General features: G+C 46.2%; 1 protein-coding gene across 4 annotated transcripts in view; it reads left to right on the top strand.

Moving 5' to 3' along the window:
* atp11b (ATPase phospholipid transporting 11B) overlaps positions 1-4,789 on the top strand; it is a 194,878-nt gene extending 190,089 nt beyond the window's left edge. For all 4 annotated transcript variants that reach the window (XM_085990139.1, XM_085990137.1, XM_085990138.1 and 1 more), the window contains one exon: positions 1,933-4,789. Coding sequence is in view for 3 of the 4 variants with exons in the window: in XM_085990137.1 (XP_085846263.1) it covers positions 1,933-2,017 (85 nt within the window). In the remaining variant the exon portion in view is untranslated. The remainder of the gene's footprint in view (positions 1-1,932) is intronic.
* The last annotated feature ends 17,889 nt before the right edge of the window (positions 4,790-22,678 follow it).

Raw genomic sequence — 22,678 nt, forward strand, 5'->3', positions numbered from 1 at the left:
TTTCTTTGTCATTTTTATGCTAAAACTATCATTCTACTATATGTGCATGGGTTTAGAAAATAAACTGATTGTGTCCTTAAAGTAAATTTATAGGTGTGAAAAAAGTTACATTTTTGACAGGAATTTACTTTTCAGAGCAGTCAAGTAGTCACAATTTTTTTAATTTAATTTTCCTGTATCAATTTTCTATTTTGTAAATTAGCTGTGGTTTGTCCCATTAGAATGTTTGGAGACTGGAAATACACAGCAAAAAAATATTCTGGCTTTTTTACATGAGGTTTTTTATTTTATGGCAATACTTTTCTTACATTCTCAATGCAGGGACCAGTAAATATTTCACATTCTTCTAACAGACATTTGAAATCGTTTTTAATTTTTGGCAATCTAAATGAACTTTCATAGCCCATTTTGGGATTGGAGTTATTGAGGTAGATACAGACTGAATTGATTAAATAAAGAGAGAATGTCTTGCATTTTTATACAACCTTTCACATCCTCAAGACGTGCCGAAGCACTTCAAGCCAATGAAGCAATTTTGAGGTGTAATGTAGGAAACATGGTAACCAATTTGCACTCAGCAAGATCCTGCAAATAGCAATCAAATGGTTGAGGGATGAACTCCCCTGCACCTCTTCAAAAGTGGCATGGGATCTTCTGCATCCATCTGCAGAAGGCAAGCGAGGCCTCGGTTTAACGCCTCATCCAAAAGAAGGCATTTCAGATAATGCAGCAGTCCCTCAGTACTGCACTGATGTGTCGGCCTAGATTATGGGCTCAAGCCACTGGTGTGGAGCTTGCACCCACGACCATCTGACTCGAGCAAGAGTGCACCGAGCCAAGGCTCCATAAGACATTTTGGCCCCTGAGATGTAGGGGGGCAATGGAGTACTTCAGGCTGGGATTGACTAGAGTAGAGAATAATATTCTGGAGTTTTGCTTTATTGTCTTTGAGGATTGGAGTTTTTATGCAGAACGTTACCTCTGCAGATTAAATAGGTCAGGTAGCATTTAGGGTAGGGTAGGTTGCATATGTTCTGTGGAACATGTAGGCTTGTTGGGCCAGATGAACTTTTCTCATTCCATGCTTTGTGTTAATATTTCTTGCAGCAAGTGTGATAGGTTTCTCTGAATTTCTCTCTCTTCTTCCTAAGCTTCAAATACAGTGTTCTATATACTCTCTTGCTGTATTGAAATCAAGAATCATTGCAAGGTGCTGTAGTGTAATTCATTCTTTCTCTGCACCTCAAAACTGTGGAAGGCCTTACCTCTCTGTTTTCCTGGCTATCTGCTGGTTTTAAATCCCAACTTTAGCATCACCTAACTTGATTTATCTCATCTTCTCTCCTCTCCTCTTTTCAACCTTGATGGTGTCCTGAACTATGGGCCTTCGTTGAGGTTTCTCCATTTTAAAAAAGGTTAGCCTATGTGATGAATTCAGCTCATTTAATATATTTAAAATCCTAAGTAGCAAATAGATTTGTACGGTTAAGTTCTAGAATATCACATTTCTTTAAAGTTTGAAAACATTCAAGGAGTTCATCCAGAAATTGAAAAGCTTTTGAGGCAGTTGCAACCTCTATCACTGAAAGTATATTTCTGCTGTGACCATGTGTTTTAGTTAAATGGTTTTGAACAGCCAATACACTGTAACTGATCAACCACATTTATATTAAAATGTTAATAGGAATTTCATACAAGTTTTAACACTAGTGCAATTTGTCTTTCAACAATTTTAGCATTAACTTTCTTTGGTAATTTTGGTAATCCAAAATACTGCTGGTTTATTAGAGACTTTGACATGTAGATAGTAAGGATATAGTTTAAAAAGTGTTGTCCAGTTTTAGGCTCTTAGCCCAAGTATAAATCTAAATAATTTCCACAATGTATTCTCGGAATCAAGTTGTCAAAACATCTATTTTTGTTTCTGTTTAGATCTTGGAGTGACTTGGATCCCTACTGCACAAATGACAGAAGCATCTTGACTCTCTCATCAATGGATGGCTCCTCACATGCTTAAGGGGTTTAACAGTTGAGTGAAGACACAGTGGATGCTGTGTCTTTATTTCCTGCTGTTATTTTTTTCAATTCCCTATTTAATTCTGTGTCATGGGAGAAGATGGAAATATTTGTAAACGCCTGTCCTTGGCCATCTTAATATATTTCATTTATGTCTTGTTTTTGCATGTATACCCAATCGCAGCCCAAAGATGCATTATGTAAGAAGCAGGGGCAGAAAATGATCGTTAAGATTGTAATTTATTTGTAAATAGTTGTAATTTGCCACATTTCCTCTTTTTACAAGATGTCCTATTTCTGGAGCTATATTTTTCTATTTTTTCTTGGAGGGGGGTGGATAGGGAGTGGGATAACGGAAATTCATTTGGTGCATCCCCTTTAGAACTAGATCTGCACTATTGCTGAATTCAATTTTTTGACACAAAGTAACTGTTCAGTCAAACAAGTGACTTTATGGAAGCGGAATTTCTAGCATATGACTCGTTCTTGTAAACCTCAAAAGCTGGTAGCATCCTTGCCATTCTAATTGCTTCTGCTGCTGGATCTTGCATTTAGTGATTAGCTGGATGACTAATCCATGAGTAGAAGCAGTTTGCAGTTAACACTGGAACTGGATTATGAACTGGTGCAGTAAAGGAATACTCAAAGTTGAGATCTTACAATATCTACTTTAAAAAAAAAAAGTTAATCAACTTTTTTAATTTGGTGCACAGTGTTTGTCTTGATCAGAAACTGGTTTCTTTGTGGTGTTTCCAAAACTGGACACTGAAAATGATGGGTGGGGTCTTCCAATTTGGGCTCATCAGCCTGTAATTTTCTGACAATTAAAACGAATGGACGGAAAATCACAGATTGGTGAATGCAGAAGTGGCAAACCCTGTCTGATATTTCTGCTTATTGTAACAGACTTGGAAATGCCAAAAGGTGCTTATCAGGAGCCCAAGACCAGATTCAGATTTTTTTTTTTAAATGCTTAAAATTGTTGATGGAGTAAGGGAAGTTCTTGGAAGTTAAGACCATTGCTGGACATCATACTGGAGTATTCCTTTGAGACTCATCTGTACCTGTACTTTTGTATAGAAGAATGTAGTAATCTAGATAATTGACCCATGCTTTTGCCATCCATAAACATTGGTTCAATCTTTACACCACATTGGTGATTTTATACAAAAATCACATTATTTGTATTGTCGACAAGTTAATGTTGGCAAACTACAATATGATGAGTGCAATTGCAGGTCAGAAACTGGGAGTTGCATTGTTAATTTATGTTCCCAATCTGTATCCACATTGAGAATATTGTTCAGTATTACTAAACTGAATTATGTAAACCATTCCAAATACTGACCTATTAACAGTAGTTAACCAATGCTTGAAGTGAAGCAAAATGCTACAATGTGGATGCTTTTTCAAAGGAGGTGAATAGTGTCAAAGATTACTTTTTTCATTTAGTTTCATTTACCAAATTGAAAGTGTTTCTCAGCAGAGGTTCAAAATTTATTCCAGTGGAAGATGGGAAATTCATAATTTCTGAATTTCCCATTTTTGTATTTTTGGCATTTGCTGTTTTGTACCAGTTTTATTGAAATTGGTTTGGTAGAAAAGTGTAATTTAACATTAGTGGAGTTTTATTATATTCTCCCTAAGTAAACAGGTACTGTTATCTACTCAATTGTCAGGGTATTAAAAAACATAATTTTGATTGATTACTCACAGCGCAATCCTTTTTGGTTTTTGGATTAGCCAATCTGTGATGCTGCAGATGTTCACCACATGAATGAGATTTTTCTCTGTATATACTTCGATAGTAACAGGTTTTCCCAGTAAAAATGGTTCCATATGTGTGATATTACCCAGAGTTAGTCAAGTACTTTGTATATTGCATCATGCCTGGCACACTTTTCAGTGGGAAGTTTTGTCTTTGAATATAGCAGGCAAGATTAAGGAGAAAAGAGAATCGCATTACCTGTTAGGGAATGAGTACACTGTTTGAGTGCAAGGACTTGCAGCTAAATACACAGGATGGACAATCCTGCTTGTGAGTAAACTATTGAAATTTCACACTTAAATAGTCAAGCTCCTATTTAAGTTAATATTAAGAGGTTTAAAAAGTAACCAGTTGATAATTATACTCCCATCAACTAGCTAATGTTATAGGAAGACCAAAGTTCTAATGTTGGGCAGAAAACATCTTTTATAATACAATAAATCCATTTATTCATTCACATGCTCAGTTCAAAATCATGGACACCTACCCAATGCAGGAAAAGGGAAAGCTGCAGATTCCACTTTAAAGGTGTTCGATTTGTAACGGTCGCTGGCTTTGCATGGATATCCATTAAAGTTAAATATTGAATTTAATGATTGTGTTGCAAAATTTTGAAATGTTTACAAAATGCTTTTTAATCTGAGTTGAGATTTAAATCTGAGAGAATCTGAATGAAACATGCCTTGTAAATAGGGTTTAATAAAATGTAACATTTCAAAGCTTGAAAAACCTTTGTAAATCTGCTCCAGTTTTTGTGTGATGTGATCCTGACATGTTTCAAAGTGTTTCTGAAGTTCCTTTCTATGATGGAAATGGCTATGGTACAATTTGATCTGAAAGAAAATGACTGGCTGATGCTGAATCTCAAAAGCCTTGTTTGTGTCCAGTGATGCATTAGTCTGAAAGATGCACTGGTACAGATGCTTTTTGGTACATTAGTAGCAATAAAAAAACTGAGAATCTTGGCCCTCAGCCACTGGTTCTCTCTGTTTTGTGTTTGCATTATTTTTCTTGTGTTTTTTTGTTTGATTTTCTCATTCCTAAGCCACTTTGATTACAACATTTATGTTCATATTTACCAATAAACCAAGGGGGAAAAAAGTTAATAGAATTGTGTGTTTTTTCATTGTTTTGATATAAGTTTACCTATAATAAAGGTACTGTAATTGTACAAGAAAAACTTCCCCAACATTGGAGCTGCTAATGAATAGGACCAGATATTTTAGTTATTTAACCCAGCCTTTTGTTACAAGTAAAAGGTACACACAGGAATGATGTATATAGTATTGTAGATATATATAGTTGTATTGTATAGTAATTTATTTAACATTTCTTGAAGCTAGAGAAGGTACTTAAGCAGTTAATGGACTGAAGACCAACAAATCTTCTGGCCCAGATGGCATATAGCCTGGGGCACTAAAGGACAATGGCTATGGTCATAAAATAACATGAGTACTGGTGAAGTGCTGCAGAATTGGAATCTACATGTGTATATATGAGACCCAATTCACGTACGAACCGGGGTCAAGCAAGGCTGTGTCATCGCACCAACGCTCTTCTCAATCTTCCTTGCTGCAATGCTCCATCTCACCCTCAGTAAGCTCCCCACTGGAGTGGAGCTAATTTACAGAACAAACAGGAAACTGTTCAACCTCCGTTGCCTCCAGTCCCGATCCAAGGTTGTCCCATCCTCTGTCGTCTAATTACAGTATGCAGACGATGCTTGCGTCTGCGCTCACTCGGAGGTCGAACTCCAAACCATCGTAAACACCTTCACCGAAGCATACGAGAGCATAGGCCTTACACTAAACATCTGTAAGACAAAGGTCCTCTATCAACCTGCCCCCGCCGCACAGTGCTGCCCCCCGATTATCAAAATCCACGACAAGGCCTTGGACAATGTGGACCACTTTCCATACCTCGGGAGCCTACTGTCAACAAGGGCAGACGTCGACGACGAAGTCCAACACCGCCTTCAGTGTGCCAGTGCAGCCTTCGAGTGTTTGAAGACCAGGACCTCAAACCCGGCACTAAGCTCATGGTCTACAGGGCAGCAGTGATGCCTCAGAGACATGGACCATGTACAGCAGGCACCTCAAAGCACTGGAGAGGTACCACCAACGCTGCCTCCGCAAGATCCTGCAAATCCATTGGAAGGATAGGCGCACCAACGTCAGTGTTCTTGCTCAGGCCAACATCCTCAGCATCGAAGCTCTGACCACGCTCAATCAGCTCCGATGGAAGGGTCACATTGTCCACATGCCCGATACGAGACTCCCAAAACAAGCTCTCTACTCAGCTCCGGCACGGCAAAAGAGCCCCAGGTGGGCAGAGGAAACGCTTCAAGGACACCCTCAAAGCCTCCTTGAAAAAGTGCAACATCCCCACTGACACCTGGGAATCCCTAGCCCAAGACCGCACAAAGTGGAGGAGAAGCATCCGGGAAGGCGCTGAACACCTCGAGTCTCTTCACCGGGAGCAAGCGCAAGGAGCGCACATCAACCCAAGCACCGCACCCCACCCACCCGCCCCTTCAACCACCGTCTGCCCCACCTGTGACAGAGACTGTAGGTCCCGCATTGGACTAATCAGCCACCTGCGAGCCCATTTTTAATGTGGAAGCAAGTCATCCTCAGTTCCGAGGGACTGCCTAAGAAGATAAGAGGGGACAAGTTCAACCCAGGCAACTACACATACATTAGCTTAACATTAATCACAGAAACCAGTATAAGAAGCAGATATAAGAACTGACATGAATTTAGCATAAAATCCTGCTTGACCAACCTTTGAGAAGGTTACATAAAAATAGTTGAACAAAAGCCTCTGACGAGATCCCTCATGAATAACTCTTAATATCCCACTTTTTCAAACAATTATTTAACCCTGTTTTAAAAGAATCTAGAGTCTGCTTCAAGTATGTGGCAGAGAATTCTGTATTCCAACCACCACCTATGGAAATATTTTTGTCTAACTTTCCCTTTAGTTCATTTACAGGCTCACAATCACTGGGGAAAGTATTCCTGGTCCACTTGTTGCCATCTAGTGGTTAGAAATATTACTAAAGGGCATCAAACATTCCACTTGTAAAGCCCACTAATCTCTCTCACTGGCAATGCTTTGTCAGATAGTCAGACATCCCTCACACTGCATGTCTAGCTCGTCAAAACTATGCAAGATACTCAGGCCAACGACTCATGAGTTACTGACCCAAGAATGTTGAACTAGAAGAAAAATAACATACTACATTCTGCTGTTTCCTTCCATGAGGCACCACAAACTCCAATCCTCCAACAGCAGCACATGTCTTTATATACACTTGAGCCTTTTTTTAAATTAATTTTTTGTGCTTAAGCGGGTGAGGGCTGCTAGTGCTGGGGAATGTTACGTAATCCTTTTTTAGGATCAGGATTAAGCACATCCAGGCCTCTATCTGCACTGTGGGGTTTCTGTGATTTCTGTGCAGTATAAGCAGTTAGATGTAAAATACAGCTCCTTCTGACTTTGGAAGAGCACCCTATACTGCACCAGTGCAATTATTTTCAATTTCTTACATCAGCCTTTCAAGGTATTATGTGCCAACTACCCAATTCTTCACATGGGATGAATAATGATTGCAAGGATCCAAACTCAACTTCTTGAGGTGATCAGCTAATCTCAATTCCCCCTACACCACCCAGTCCAAGCCTCTAACAGTACATTTCTGGGTTTCCATTACAATCTTTTTAAACTACCAAATCTCACTTCCCCATTTCATGTTCACTAATCCTCAAAAGGTAATTTGCTACAACAAATCAGTGTGTATTTACAAAATAAATATTGAAAACCACTTTAGATTAAATCAATCTTTTACACAGTGTGGTAATTGAAGTACTGTTTTATAATACAAAAAATATTTCTCTGGCAAGCAAAACTATAGGCTTTGTATCATTTGAAATCAAACACACAAAAAATGAATAAACTAATTAGGGATGATGAAAATCTTTGGTGAAGTTATATTTGGGTCCTATTAATGTGGCATCCACCATTTTCCTGATCCTTTCTTAAAATGGATTAGTCAGTGTTTGAAATTTCAGCTCTTTCTGAGAGAGTCTGATTTCAACCAATCTACAGCTCCAAACAGGAAGCAAAACCTTTGCCTGCCTCTTCTAAATTCTTATAGAAAGTGGATTGAATGTGCAAGAAACAACCACTTATCCACAGCAACATTTACTCCAAATCACATTTTGATAACATTTCAGCAACACATTAATTACAGCAGCTTGCAGTTCCAATACAGGTGGCTAAAGTGAACGTTGGTCCCGTAGAGGATGAGACCGGGAAATTAGTGGTTGGGAACATGGAGATGGCAAAGATGCTGAACAAATATTTTGTATCAGTCTTTACAGTAGAGGACACTAAAAATATCCCAACACTGGACAAACAGGGGGCAATGGGGGGGGGAGGAGCTAAACACAATTAAAATCACTAAGGAGATGGTACTCGGTAAAATAATGGGACTTAAGTCGGATAAATCCCCCGGACCTGATGGCCTACATCCTAGGATCTTGAGAGAAGTGGCGGTAGGGATTGTGGATGCATTGGTGATTATTTTCCAAAACTACCTGGACTCAGGAAAGGTCCCGGCCAATTGGAAAACTGCTAATGTAACACCCTTATTTAAGAAGGGAAGTGGACAAAAAGCTGGAAACTATAGACCAGTTAGCCTAACATCTGTGGTTGGCAAAATGTTGGAGTCCATTATTAAGGAAACAGTAACAGAGCATTTGGATAAACATAATTTAATAGGACAGAGTCAGCATGGTTTTATGAAGGGGAAGTCATGTTTGACAAATTTGCTCGAATTCTTTGAGGATGTAACATACAGGGTGGATAAAGGGGAACCAGTGGATGTAGTGTATTTGGACTTCCAAAAGGCATTTGACAAGGTTCCACACAAAAGATTACTGATCAAGATAAAAAATCACAGGATTGGGGGTAATATACTGGCATAGGTGGAAGATTGACTATCTAACAGAAAAGAGAGAGTTGGGATAAATGGTTCGTTCTCGGGCTGGCACTGAGTAACTAGTGGTGTTCCGCAGGGGTCAGTGCTGGGACCCCAACTCTTTACAATCTATATTAACGATTTGGAGGAAGGGACCGAGTGCAACATATCCAAGTTTGCCGACGATACAAAGATGGGAGGGAAAGCAGTGAGTGAGGAGGACATAAAAAACCTGCAAAAGGACATAGACAAGCTAAGTGAGTGGGCAGAGATTTGGCAGATGGAATATAATATTGGAAAGTGTGAGATTATGCACTTTGGCAGAAAAAATCAAAGAGCAAGTTATCTAAATAGAGAGAAACTGCAAAGTGCTACAGTACAAAGGAATCTGGGGGTCCTGGTGCATGAAACACAAAAAGTTAGTATGCAGGTGATCAGGAAGGCCAATGGAATCTTGGCTTTTATTGCAAGGGGGATGGAGTATAAAAACAGGGAAGTCTTGCTGCAGTTATACAGGGTATTGGTGAGGCCACACCTGGAATACTGCATGCAGTTTTGGTTTCCATATTTAAGAAAAGATATACTTGCTCTCGAGGCAGTTCAGAGAAGGTTCACTCGGTTGATTCCGGAGATGAGGGGGTTGACGTATGAGGAAAGGTTGAGTAGGTTGGGCCTCTACTCATTGGAGTTCAGAAGAATGAGAGGCAATCTTATCGAAACATTTAAGATTGTGAGGGGGCTTGATCGGGTGGATGTGGTGAGGATGTTTCCACTGATGGGTGAGACTAGAACTAGGGGGCATAATCTTAGAATAAGGGGCTGCCCTTTCAAAACTGAGATGAGGAGAAACTTCTTCACTCAGAGGGTAGTGAATCTATGGAATTTGCTACCCCAGACAGCTGTGGAAGCTGCAACATTAAATAAATTTAAAACGGAGATAGACAGTTTTCTAGCAGATAAGGGAATTAGGGGTTACGGGGAGAGGGCAGGGCAGTGGACGTCAGTCTAGATTCGGATCAGCCATGATCCTATTGAATGGCGGAGCAGGCCCGAGGGGCCGAATGGCCTAATCCTGCTCCTACTTCTTACGTTACACAACAATTGTTAAGATCCAAATTTAAATAACTCATTTACTATGTAATTGTCCATAGTGTAGATTTGGCTGCAGCAGTCTTCGTGTACTCCTGATGCACAAGTAACAAAAAAAAGAACTTGCATTTATATAGTAACGTTTTTCACGACCTCAGGATGTCCCAAAGCACATTAAAGCCACTGAAGTAGCTTGAAGTATAGTTAATGTAGGGAAATGCATAAAAAGAACCATTGCTACCACTTCAACACACTTTGCAGCATCAACTCAGACAATGCACTTCTTTCTTCTATGTTAGATGTGACCCCACAGCCTGGATGGACTCATTGGTAGTTTCTCAATTCTGCCCCCCCAGTTAAGAACTCATCAATTCCCACTGGAATTGTTGACATTGGGAGTGTTGTCTGCACAGTGAAACCTGTAAATTACAGACACCTTAGGGACTGGCATTTGCTGTCCTTTTTTCCCCCCAGATGTCCTTAATTCAAAATGGTCATTGTAAGTATCAGATAAGTATTCAGGAGGTTTCTTTTACCCAACATCCATAATGGCAGAGAAACCGCTTTATCCCTCGGATAGAGCAATGCAAGCATTCAATCCCAGAGCCAATTCAACCCGCTGCCGCCTCCCACTGATCTGTGCGTCCTGTATTTTAAGTTGAAAAAAGGGCTTGGTGCAGTGAAGGCTATCCATAGTTTGTAATTTGCAACTGGCCATGGTTTCACAGTGCCTCATATAATTTACCATGCAAGTTTTTTGGGTCGCTCAATAAGTGTCTAAGTATTTTTTGGGAGTGCCAGTTTATACAGGTTTCATTGCATCTCCCAAACAGCTATTGGTGCTCTACCTCAAATGGAGCTTTTGACCTCAGCAGCTCTCCATCACCTACTTCCATCTCTGTAATGTCACCTGCCTTCTCCCCTACCCAAGCCCATCTTCTGCTGAAACCCTCATTCATGCTTTTGTCACCTTCAGCATCAATTATTCCAATGTTCCTAGCCACTTCCACTTTTCTCACTCCAACCTACCTCCCTCTGAACTTGCAGCACTCCATTCTCTTAGATCCAACCCTGACATTGTCATTAAACCCGCTGACAAGGGTGGTGCTGTTGTTGTTTGGCGTACTGACCTCTACCTAGCGGAAGCTGAACGCCAACTCTCCGACGCTTCCTCCTACCTCCACCTGGACCATGACCCCACTACCGAACATCAAACCACCGTTTCCAAGACTGTCACTGACCTCATCTCCTCTGGAGATCTTCCCCCCCGCTGCCACCAACCTCATAGTTCCCCAACCACACACAGCCCGCTTCTACCTCCTTCCCAAGATCCACAAACAGGACTGCCCTGGTAGACCCATCGTTTCAGCCTGTTCTTGCCCCACGGAACTTATCTCTTCCTATCTTGACTCTATCTTTTCTCCCCTTGTCCAGTCTCTTCCCACCTACATCCGCGACTCTTCGGACGCCCTCCGCCACTTTAACAGTTTCCAGTTTCCTGGCCCCAACCGCTTCCTTTTCACCATGGACGTACAATCCCTCTACACCTCCATCCCCCACCCGGATGGCCTGAGGGCGCTCCGCTTCTTCCTTGAACAGAGGCCCGACCAGTTCCCATCCACCACCACCCTCCTTCGCCTGGCTGAACTTGTTCTCACATTGAACAACTTCTCCTTTAACTCCACTCATTTCCTCCAAATCAAAGGTGTTGCCATGGGTACCCGCATGGGTCCTAGCTATGCCTGGCTTTTCGTGGGCTATGTGGAACAATCTTTGTTCCAGTCCTACTCGGGTCCCCTCCCTCATCTCTTTATCCGATACATTGATGACTGTATCGGTGCCGTTTCCTGCTCTTGCCTCGAACTTGACAATTTCATTCACTTTGCCTCCAATTTCCACCCTTCCCTCACCTTCACATGGTCCATCTCTGACTCTTCCCTTCCGTTCCTCGACTTCTCCGTCTCCATCTCTGGGGATAGGTTATCGACCAATATTCACTACAAGCCCACTGACTCCCACAGCTACCTGGACTACACTTCCTCCCACCCCGCTTCCTGTAAGGACTCTATTCCATTCTCCCAGTTTCTCCATCTCCGCCGTATCTGCTCCGACGATGCCACCTTCCACACCAGTGCTTCAGACATGTCTTCCTTTTTCCGCAACCGAGGATTCCCCTCTACCGTGGTTGACACTGCCCTCGACCGTGTCAGTTCTATCTCCCGCACTTCTGCCCTCACCCCTGCCCCTCCCTCCCGGAACCACGATAGGGTTCCCCTTTGATGCGCTATCAATTACTCATAAAAGACTGAGAGTTAGAAGAGTAACCAAAGGCTTTTATTAACAACAGAATGGAGGTCTGCCTCGCGTGGTCGACCGGTCCATGATACTAAGGGCTGGGGAGCAGTCACCCTTATACTAGGACCTGTGGGAGGAGTCAGCCGAGGCATGTCCAGGCATGTACACAGTGGAATACAAACAGGACAAACAGGAATACAAACAGTGGTTTACCACACCCTTGTCCTCATCTTTCACCCCACCAGCCTCCACATTCAATGGATCATCCTCCGGCATTTCCGCTACCTCCAAAGTGATCCCACCACCAAACGTATCTTCCCCTCCCCTCCCAGCATTCCGTAGGGACCGCTCCCTCCGAGACACCCTCGTCCACTCCTCTATCACCCCAAACAGCCCTTCCACTTCACCTGGCACCTTCCCGTGCAAGCGGAGAAGATGTAACACCTGCCCCTATACCTCCCCCTTCCCACTGTCCAGGGCCCCAAACACCCCTTCCAGGTGAAACAGCGATTTACTTGTACTTCTCGCAATCTAGTATACTGTATTCGCTGCTCACGATGCGGTCTCCTCTACATTGGGGAGACCAAATGCAGATTGGGTGACCGCTTTGCGGAACACCTCCGTTCAGTCCGTAAGGGTAACCCCGAGCTTCCGGTCGCCTGTCATTTTAATTCACCGCTCCATTCCCACTCGGACCTCACCGTCCTTGGCCTCTTGTATTGTTCCACGGAAGCTCAATGTAAACTCGAGGAACAGCATCTCATCTTCCGATTAGGCACTCTGCAGCCTTCCGGACTCAATATCGAGTTCAACAATTTCAGATCATAACCTCGGCCCCTATTACATTTTTCTTGTAATTTTTCCACTCCTTTTCCCCCCCTTTCCTTTTGTTTCACACCTGGCAGCTATCTCTTGCCCTGCCAGTACACTTTACACCTAATCTCAGCCTATTACCATCACGTCTAGCTTCGAATGCCTTTTATTGTCTCTTTTACTTCTTTTGTTTCTTTCACTTCTTTTGTCCGATCGCAGCCCTGCCTTCGATCTATTTTCTTTTCTTTCCAGTTTTGAAGAAGGGTTCGACCTGAAACGTCAACTCAAATTTCTCTCCACGGATGTTGCCTGACCACCTGAGTTTTTCCAGCATTTTCTGTTATTTTTTAACTTACCTATAATTGGCTTTCAGTTGCCTCAACATCTCCTCCTCCTCCTCTTCCAGCTCCCATCTCCTCCCCCTCCTCCTCTTCCATCTCCTCCTCCCTCATCATTCATCTCCTCCTCTTCCCTCATCATCTATCTCCTCCTCCTCCTCCCTCATCTTCCATCTTCTCCTCCTCCCTCATCTTCCATCTCCTCCTCCTCCTCCCTCATCTTACATAGAAACATAGAAGATAGGAGCAGGAGTAGGCCATTCGGCCCTTCGAGCCTGCTCCGCCATTCAATGAGATCATGGCTGATCATCCAAATTCAGTACCCTGTCCCTGCCTTCTCCCCATATCCCTTGATCCCTTTAGCCTTAAAAAATATATCCAACTCTTTTTTGAATATATTTAATGAACTGGCCTCCACCGCCCTCTGTGGCAGAGAATTCCACAGGTTCACCACTCTCTGGGTGAAGAAATTCCTCCTCATTTCAGTCCTAAATGTCTTACCCCTTATCCTTAGACTATGACCCCTGGTTCTGGACTCCCCGGCCATCATAAACATCCTTCCTGCATCTAGTCTGTTCAGGCCTGACAGAATTTTATAAGTTTCGATGAGATCCCCTCTCAATCTTCTAAACTCCAGTGAGTATAAGCCCAATCGACACAATCTCTCCTCATACGTCATTCCTGCCATCCCAGGTATCAGCCTGGTGAATCTTCGCTGCACTCCTTCCATGGCAAGAACGTCCTTCCTCAGGTAAGGCGACCAAAACTGCACACAGTACTCAAGGTGCGGTCTCACCAAGGCCCTGTACAACTGTAGCAAGACATCCTTGTTCCTGTACTCGAACCCTCTTGCTACGAAGGCCAACATACCATTTGCCTTCTTAACCGCCTGCTGCACCTGCATGCTTACCTTCAGCGACTGGTGCAGAAGAACACCCAGGTCTCTTTGCACTTCCCCTTCTCCCAATCTATTGCCATTCAAATAATAATCTGCCTTCCTGTTTTTGCCACCAAAGTGGATAACCTCACATTTATCCACATTATAGTGCATTTGCCATGTTTCTGCCCAATCACCCAATCTGTCCAAATCGTACTGGAGTTTCACGACATCCTCCTCACAGCTTACCCTCCCACCCAGCTTTGTGTCGTCTGCAAATTTGGAGATATTACATCCAATTCCCTCGTCCAGATCATTAATATATATTGTGAACAGCTGGGGTCCTAGGACCGATCCTTGCGGTACCCCACTAGTCACTACCTGCCACTCGGAAAACGACCCGTTTATTCCAACTCTTTGCTTTCTGTCCGCCAACCAGTTCTCTATCCAAGTCAATACCTTGCCCCCAATCCCATGTGCCTTAATTTTGCACGCTAATCTCTTATGTGGGACCTTATCGAAAGCCTTCTGAAAGTCCAAATACACCACATCCACTGGTTCTCCCTTATCTATTTTACCAGTTACATCCTCAAAAAATTCCAGTAGATTTGTCAAGCATGATTTACCTTTTGTAAATCCATGTTGACTTTGTCCGATCCTGTCACTGCTTACCAAGTGCTCTGCTATTACATCTTTTATAATAGATTCTAGCATTTTCCCCACTACCCATGCCAGGCTTACCGGTCTATAATTCCCCGCTTTTTCTCGACCACCTTTTTTGAATAGTGGCGTAACATTAGCTACCCTCCAATCCATGGGTACTGTTCCAGAGTCTATCGAGTTCTGGAAGATGACCAGCAATGCATCTACTATTTCCAGGGCCACTTCCTTAAGTACCCTGGGATGTAGATTATCAGGCCCTGGGGATTTATTGGCCTTTAGTCCCATCAATTTTCCTAACACCATTTCCCTACAAATACTGATTTCTTTCAGTTCCACCCTTTCATCAGGCCCTATGTTCCCCGGCATCTCTGGGAGGTTATTTGTGTCCTCCTTTGTGAAGACAGAACCAAAGTATGAATTTAGTTGGTCTGCCATTTCTTTGTTTCCCATTATAAATTCCCCTGATTCTGACTGTAAGGGACCTACGCTTGACTTCACCAATCTTTTTCTCTTCACATATCTATAAAAGCTTTTACAGTCAGTTTTTATGTTCCCTGAAAGCTTACTCTCATATTCTATTTTCCCTTTCTTAATTAATCCCTTTGTCCTCCTTTGTTGAATCCTAAACTGCTCCCAATCCTCAGGATTATTGCTTTTTCTGGCCAATTTATATGTCGTCTCCTTGGATCTTATGCTATCCCTAATTTCCCTTGTTAGCCACGGTTGAGTCACCTTTTTTGTTTTATTTTTATGCCAAACTGGGATGAACAAATTCTGTAGCTCATCCATTCGGTCTTTGAATGTTTGCCATTGCCTATCCACCGTCAACCCTTTGAGTGCCATTCCCCAATCAATCCTACCCAACTCGCTCCTCAGACCATCGTAGTTTCCTTTATTTAAATTGAGGACCCTAGTCTCTGTGTCAACTACGTCATTCTCCATCTTAATGAAGAATTCGATCATATTATGATCGCTCAGACCCAAAGGGCCTCGTACAACAAGATTGCTAATTAATCCTTTGTCGTTACATAATACCCAGTCTAAGATGGCCTGATCTCTGGTTGGTTCCTCGACATATTGGTCCAGGAAACCATCCTGTAAACACTCCAGGAATTCCTCCTCCACAGTATTGTTACTGATTTGGTTGGCCCAATCTATATGTAGATTAAAGTCACCCATGATGACTGCTGTGCCCTTATTGCACGCTTCTTTAATTTCCCTTTTAATGCCATCCCCAACCTCCGCCTTACTGTTGGGAGGTCTATATACCACTCCCACTAATGTTTTTTTCCCCTTAGTATTTCTCAATTCTACCCATAAAGATTCCACATCATCAGAGCTAATATCCTTCATTACAATTGTATTAATCCCTTCTTTAACCAGTAATGCTACCCCACCTCCCTTTCCTTTTTGCCTATCTTTCCTGAATATCGAATACCCCTGGATGTTGAGTTCCCAGTCTTGGCCATCCTTGAGCCATGTTTCCGTAATCCCAACCAAATCATATTCGTTTACCTCTATTTGCGCAGCCAATTCGTCCACCTTATTACAAATGCTCCTCGCATTAAGACACAAAGCCTTCAGGCTTGTTTTTTTAATGCTCTTAGACCTATTAGAGTTATTATTTACTGTGGCCACGTTTGATTTAAACCGTTGATTTCTCTGACTGCCACTTTTGTTTTTCTCCATCCTATCTTTTGCTTTTATCCCTGTTTCCCTTCCCTCTGTCTCCCTGCTCAGGTTCCCAACCCCCTGCCATTTTAGTTTAAACCCCTCCGAACAGTGCTAGCAAACCTCCCCGCAAGGATATTTGTCCCGCTCTGGTTCAGGTGCAACCCGTCCGACTTGTACAAGTCCCACCTTTCCCAGAAGCAGGCCCAGTGATCCAGGAAACTAAAGCCCTCCCTCCTGCACCAACTCTTTAGCCACACATTCATCTGCTCTATCCTCCTATTCCTATACTCACTAGCACGTGGCACCGGGAGTAATCCAGAGATTACAACCTTTGAGGTCCTGCTCTTTAATCTGCTACCTAGCTCCCTAAATTCTTGCTGCAGGACCTCATCCCTCTTCCTACCCATGTCATTGGTCCCAATGTGAACCACGACCTCCGACTGTTCACCCTCCCCCTTCAGAATGCCCTGCAGCCGTTCAGTGACATCCTTGACCCTGGTACCAGGGAGGCAACAAACCATCCTGGAGTCACGTCTACGGCCACAGAAACGCCTATCTGTACCCCTTACGATAGAATCCCCTACCACTATTGCTCTCCCACTCTTTTTCCTCCCTTCCTGAGCAGCAGAAGCACCCCTGGTGCCAGGAAGTTGGCTGCTGCTGCCTTCCTCTGGTAAGTCATCCCCCTCAACAGTATCCAAATCGGTATATCTGTTTGAGAGGGGGATGGCCACAGGGGTTCCCTGCACTCCCTGCCTGCCTCTACTGCTCTGCCTGATGGTCACCCATTTCCCTTCTGCCTGTGCAACCCTTACCTGCGTTGTGACCAACTCACTAAACGTGTTATCCATGGCCCTCTCAGCATCGTGAATGCTCCAAAGCCCATCCATCCGCAGCTCCAGCGCCGCAATGCGGTCTGCTAGTAGCCGCAGCTGAATGCATTTCTGGCACACGTGGTCATCAGGGACACCGGCAGTGTCCCTGAATTCCCACATAGAGCAAGAGGAGCATAACACGGGGCTGGGCTCTCCTGGCATGACTTACCCTTTAATTAATTTAAATTAATTCACTATCACCAATTAAAGATAACTCTAAGGCACTTGTATGGTTTACCAACAGTCCCTGCTACACCAGAAAAGACCTTAGTAACTATAAACTACAGAGTTAAGGTTTAAAAAAGAGAAATACTCACCAACCAATCACTTACCTGCTCCCTGGTGACGTCACACTCTGGTGACTTTGTACCTCTCTCCCCGCTGCTGAGTCAGTAAGCCTCGCCTCGCTCCTTCTTTTATACCCGGCCTCGGTGCTCTCCTGCTCCGATCTGGTCGGGCCTCACCTCGCTCCTCCTTTTATACCCGGCCTCGGTGCTCTCCTGGTCCGGTCTGGTCAGGCCTCGCCTCGCTTCTCCTTTTATCTGCCGCCTCGGTGCTCTCCTGGTCCGATCTGGTCGGGCCTCGCCTCGCTCCTCCTTTTATCTGCTGCCTCGGTGCTCTCCTGGTCCGATCTGGTCGGGCCTCGCCTCGCTCCTCCTTTTATCTGCCGCCTCGGTGCTCTCCTCATCTTCCAACTCCTCCTCCTCCCACATCCCTCATCTTCCTCCACTTCCCTCCTCCCCCCTCCTCCCTCTCGTCTTCCCCCCTCCTCCCTCTCCTCTTTCCTCCTCCTCCCTCTCCTCTTTCCTCCTCCCTCCTCCCTCTCCTCTTCCCTCCTCCCTCTCTTTCCTCCTCCACCTCCTCCCTCTCTTTCCTCCTCCACCTCGTCCCCCTCCCCTCCCCCTCCCCTCTTCCTCCCTCCTCCATCTCTCCTCTTCCCTCCTCCCATCTCCTCCTCCTCCTCCTCCTCCCTCATCTTCCTCCTCCTCCTCCCTCATCTTCCATCTCCTCCTCCCTCATCTTCCATCTCCTCCTCCCTCATCTTCCATCTCCTCCTCCCTCATCTTCCATCTCCTCCTCCTCCTCCTACCTCATCTTCCATCTCCTCCTCCTCCTCCCTCATCTTCCATCTCCTCCTCCTCCTCCCTCATCTTCCATCTCCTCCTCCTCCTCCCTCATCTTCCATCTCCTCCTCCTCCCTCATCTTCCATCTCCTCCTCCTCCTCCCTCATCTTCCATCTCCTCCTCCCTCATATTCCATCTCCTCCTCCTCCTCCCTCATCTTCCATCTCCTCCTCCTCCTCCCTCATCTTCCATCTCCTCCTCCTCCCTCATCTTCCATCTCCTCCTCCTCCTCCCTCATCTTCCATCTCCTCCTCCTCCTCCCTCATCTTCCATCTCCTCCTCCTCCTCCCTCATCTTCCATCTCCTCCTCCTCCTCCCTCATCTTCCATCTCCTCCTCCCTCATCTTCCATCTCCTCCTCCTCCTCCTCCTCCCTCATCTTCCATCTCCTCCTCCTCCCTCATCTTCCATCTCCTCCTCCTCCCTCATCTTCCATCTCCTCCTCCTCCTCATCTTCCATCTCCTCCTCCTCCTCCCTCATCTTCCATCTCCTCCTCCTCCTCCTCCCTCATCTTCCATCTCCTCCTCCTCCTCCTCCCTCATCTTCCATCTCCTCCTCCTCCTCCTCCCTCATCTTCCATCTCCTCCTCCTCCTCCCTCATCTTCCATCTCCTCCTCCTCCTCCCTCATCTTCCATCTCCTCCTCCTCCCTCATCTTCCATCTCCTCCTCCTCCTCCTCCCTCATCTTCCATCTCCTCCTCCTCCCTCATCTTCCATCTCCTCCTCCTCCCTCATCTTCCATCTCCTCCTCCTCCCCCATCTTCCATCTCCTCCTCCTCCTCCTCCCTCATCTTCCATCTCCTCCTCCTCCTCCCTCATCTTCCATCTCCTCCTCCTCCGCCCTCATCTTCCATCTCCCCCTCCTCCTCATCTTCCATCTCCTCCTCCTCCTCCCTCATCTTCCATCTCCTCCTCCTCCTCCCTCAACTTCCATCTCCACCTCCTCCTCCCTCATCTTCCATCTCCTCCTCCTCCTCCCTCATCTTCCATCTCCTCCTCCTCCTCCCTCATCTTCCATCTCCTCCTGCTCCTCCTCCCTCATCTTCCATCTCCTCCTCCTCCCTCATCTTCCATCTCCTCCTCCTCCTCCCTCATCTTCCATCTCCTCCTCCTCCTCCCTCATCTTCCATCTCCTCCTCCTCCTCCCTCATCTTCCATCTCCTCCTTCCTCATCTTCCATCTCCTCCTCCTCCTCCCTCATTGTCCATCTCCTCCTCCTCCTCCCTCATCTTCCATATCCTCCTCCTCCCTCATCTTCCATCTCCTCCTCCTCCTCCCTCATCTTCCATCTCCTCCTCCTCCTCCTCCCTCATCTTCCATCTCCTCCTCCTCCTCCTCCTCCCTCATCTTCCATCTCCTCCTCCTCTTCCTCATCTTCCATCTCCTCCTCCTCCTCCTCCCTCATCTTCCATTCGTCCTCCCTCATCTTCCATCTCCTCCTCCTCCTCCTCCCTCATCTTCCATCTCCTCCTCCTCCTCATCTTCCATCTCCTCCTCCTCCTCCTCCCTCATCTTCCATCTCCTCCTCCTCCTCCTCCCTCATCTTCCATCTCCTCCTCCTCCTCCTCCCTCATCTTCCATCTCCTCCTCCTCCTCCTCCCTCATCTTCCATCTCCTCCTCCTCCTCCTCCCTCATCTTCCATCTCCTCCTCCTCCTCCCTCATCTTCCATCTCCTCCTCCTCCTCCTCCGCATCTTCCATCTCCTCCTCCTCCTCCTCCCTCATCTTCCATCTCCTCCTCCTCCTCCTCCCTCATCTTCCATCTCCTCCTCCTCCTCCTCCCTCATCTTCCATCTCCTCCTCCTCCTCCCTCATCTTCCATCTCCTCCTCCTCCTCCTCCCTCATCTTCCATCTCCTCCTCCTCCTCCTCCCTCATCTTCCATCTCCTCCTCCTCCTCCTCCCTCATCTTCCATCTCCTCCTCCTCCTCCTCCCTCATCTTCCATCTCCTCCTCCTCCTCCTCCCTCATCTTCCATCTCCTCCTCCTCCTCCTCCCTCATCTTCCATCTCCTCCTCCTCCTCCTCCCACATCTTCCATCTCCTCCTCCTCCTCCTCCCTCATCTTCCATCTCCTCCTCCTCCTCCCTCATCTTCCATCTCCTCCTCCTCCCTCATCTTCCATCTCCTCCTCCTCCTCCCTCATCTTCCATCTCCTCCTCCTCCTCCTCCTCCCTCATCTTCCTCCTCCTCCTCCTCCTCCTCCCTCATCTTCCTCCTCCTCCTCCTCCTCCTCCCTCATCTTCCACCTCCTCCTCCTCCTCCTCCCTCATCTTCCACTCCTCCTCCTCCTCCTCCCTCATCTTCCACCTCCTCCTCCTCCTCCTCCCTCATCTTCCATCTCCTCCTCCTCCTCCCTCATCTTCCATCTCCTCCTCCTCCTCCCTCATCTTCCATCTCCTCCTCCTCCTCCCTCATCTTCCATCTCCTCCTCCTCCTCCCTCATCTTCCATCTCCTCCTCCTCCTCCCTCATCTTCCATCTCCTCCTCCTCCTCCCTCATCTTCCATCTCCTCCTCCTCCTCCCTCATCTTCCATCTCCTCCTCCTCCTCCCTCATCTTCCATCTCCTCCTCCTCCTCCCTCATCTTCCATCTCCTCCTCCTCCTCCCTCATCTTCCATCTCCTCCTCCTCCTCCCTCATCTTCCATCTCCTCCTCCTCCTCCCTCATCTTCCATCTCCTCCTCCTCCTCCCTCATCTTCCATCTCCTCCTCCTCCTCCCTCATCTTCAATCTCCTCCTCCTCCTCCCTCATCTTCCATCTCCTCCTCCTCCTACCTCATCTTCCATCTCCTCCTCCTCCTCCTCCTCCCTCATCTCCTCCTCCTCCTCCCTCATCTTCCATCTCCTCCTCCTCCTCCTCCCTCATCTTCCATCTCCTCCTCCTCCCTCATCTTCCATCTCCTCCTCCTCCTCCCTCATCTTCCATCTCCTCCTCCTCCCTCATCTTCCATCTCCTCCTCCTCCCTCATCTTCCATCTCCTCCTCCTCCTCCCTCATCTTCCATCTCCTCCTCCTCCCCTCATCTTCCATCTCCTCCTCCCTCATCTTCCATCTCCTCCTCCTCCTCCTCCCTCATCTTCCATCTCCTCCTCCTCCTCCCTCATCTTCCATCTCCTCCTCCTCCCTCATCTTCCATCTCCTCCTCCTCCTCCCTCATCTTCCATCTCCTCCTCCTCCTCCCTCATCTTCCATCTCCTCCTCCTCCTCCCTCATCTTCCATCTCCTCCTCCTCCTCCCTCATCTTCCATCTCCTCCTCCTCCTCCCTCATCTTCCATCTCCTCCTCCTCCTCCCTCATCTTCCATCTCCTCCTCCTCCTCCCTCATCTTCCATCTCCTCCTCCTCCTCCCTCATCTTCCATCTCCTCCTCCTCCTCCCTCATCTTCCATCTCCTCCTCCTCCCTCATCTTCCATCTCCTCCTCCTCCTCCCTCATCTTCCATCTCCTCCTCCTCCCTCATCTTCCATCTCCTCCTCCTCCCTCATCTTCCATCTCCTCCTCCTCCTCCCTCATCTTCCATCTCCTCCTCCTCCTCCTCCTCCCTCATCTTCCATCTCCTCCTCCTCCTCCCTCATCTTCCATCTCCTCCTCCTCCTCCCTCATCTTCCATCTCCTCCTCCTCCTCCCTCATCTTCCATCTCCTCCTCCTCCTCCCTCATCTTCCATCTCCTCCTCCTCCTCCCTCATCTTCCATCTCCTCCTCCTCCTCCCTCATCTTCCATCTCCTCCTCCTCCTCCCTCATCTTCCATCTCCTCCTCCTCCTCCCTCATCTTCCATCTCCTCCTCCTCCTCCCTCATCTTCCATCTCCTCCTCCTCCTCCCTCATCTTCCATCTCCTCCTCCTCCTCCCTCATCTTCCATCTCCTCCTCCTCCTCCCTCATCTTCCATCTCCTCCTCCTCCTCCCTCATCTTCCATCTCCTCCTCCTCCTCCCTCATCTTCCATCTCCTCCTCCTCCTCCCTCATCTTCCATCTCCTCCTCCTCCTCCCTCATCTTCCATCTCCTCCTCCTCCTCCCTCATCTTCCATCTCCTCCTCCTCCTCCTCCTCCCTCATCTTCCATCTCCTCCTCCTCCTCCTCCTCCATCTTCCATCTCCTCTTCCTCCTCCATCTTCCACCTCCTCCCTCCTCCTCCTCCCTCATCTTCCATCTCCTCCTCC

This window comes from Somniosus microcephalus, chromosome 6 (genome assembly GCF_052327205.1).
Source record: "Somniosus microcephalus isolate GS21.2 chromosome 6, FLI_Smic_1.0, whole genome shotgun sequence".
Lineage (NCBI taxonomy): Eukaryota > Metazoa > Chordata > Chondrichthyes > Squaliformes > Somniosidae > Somniosus > Somniosus microcephalus.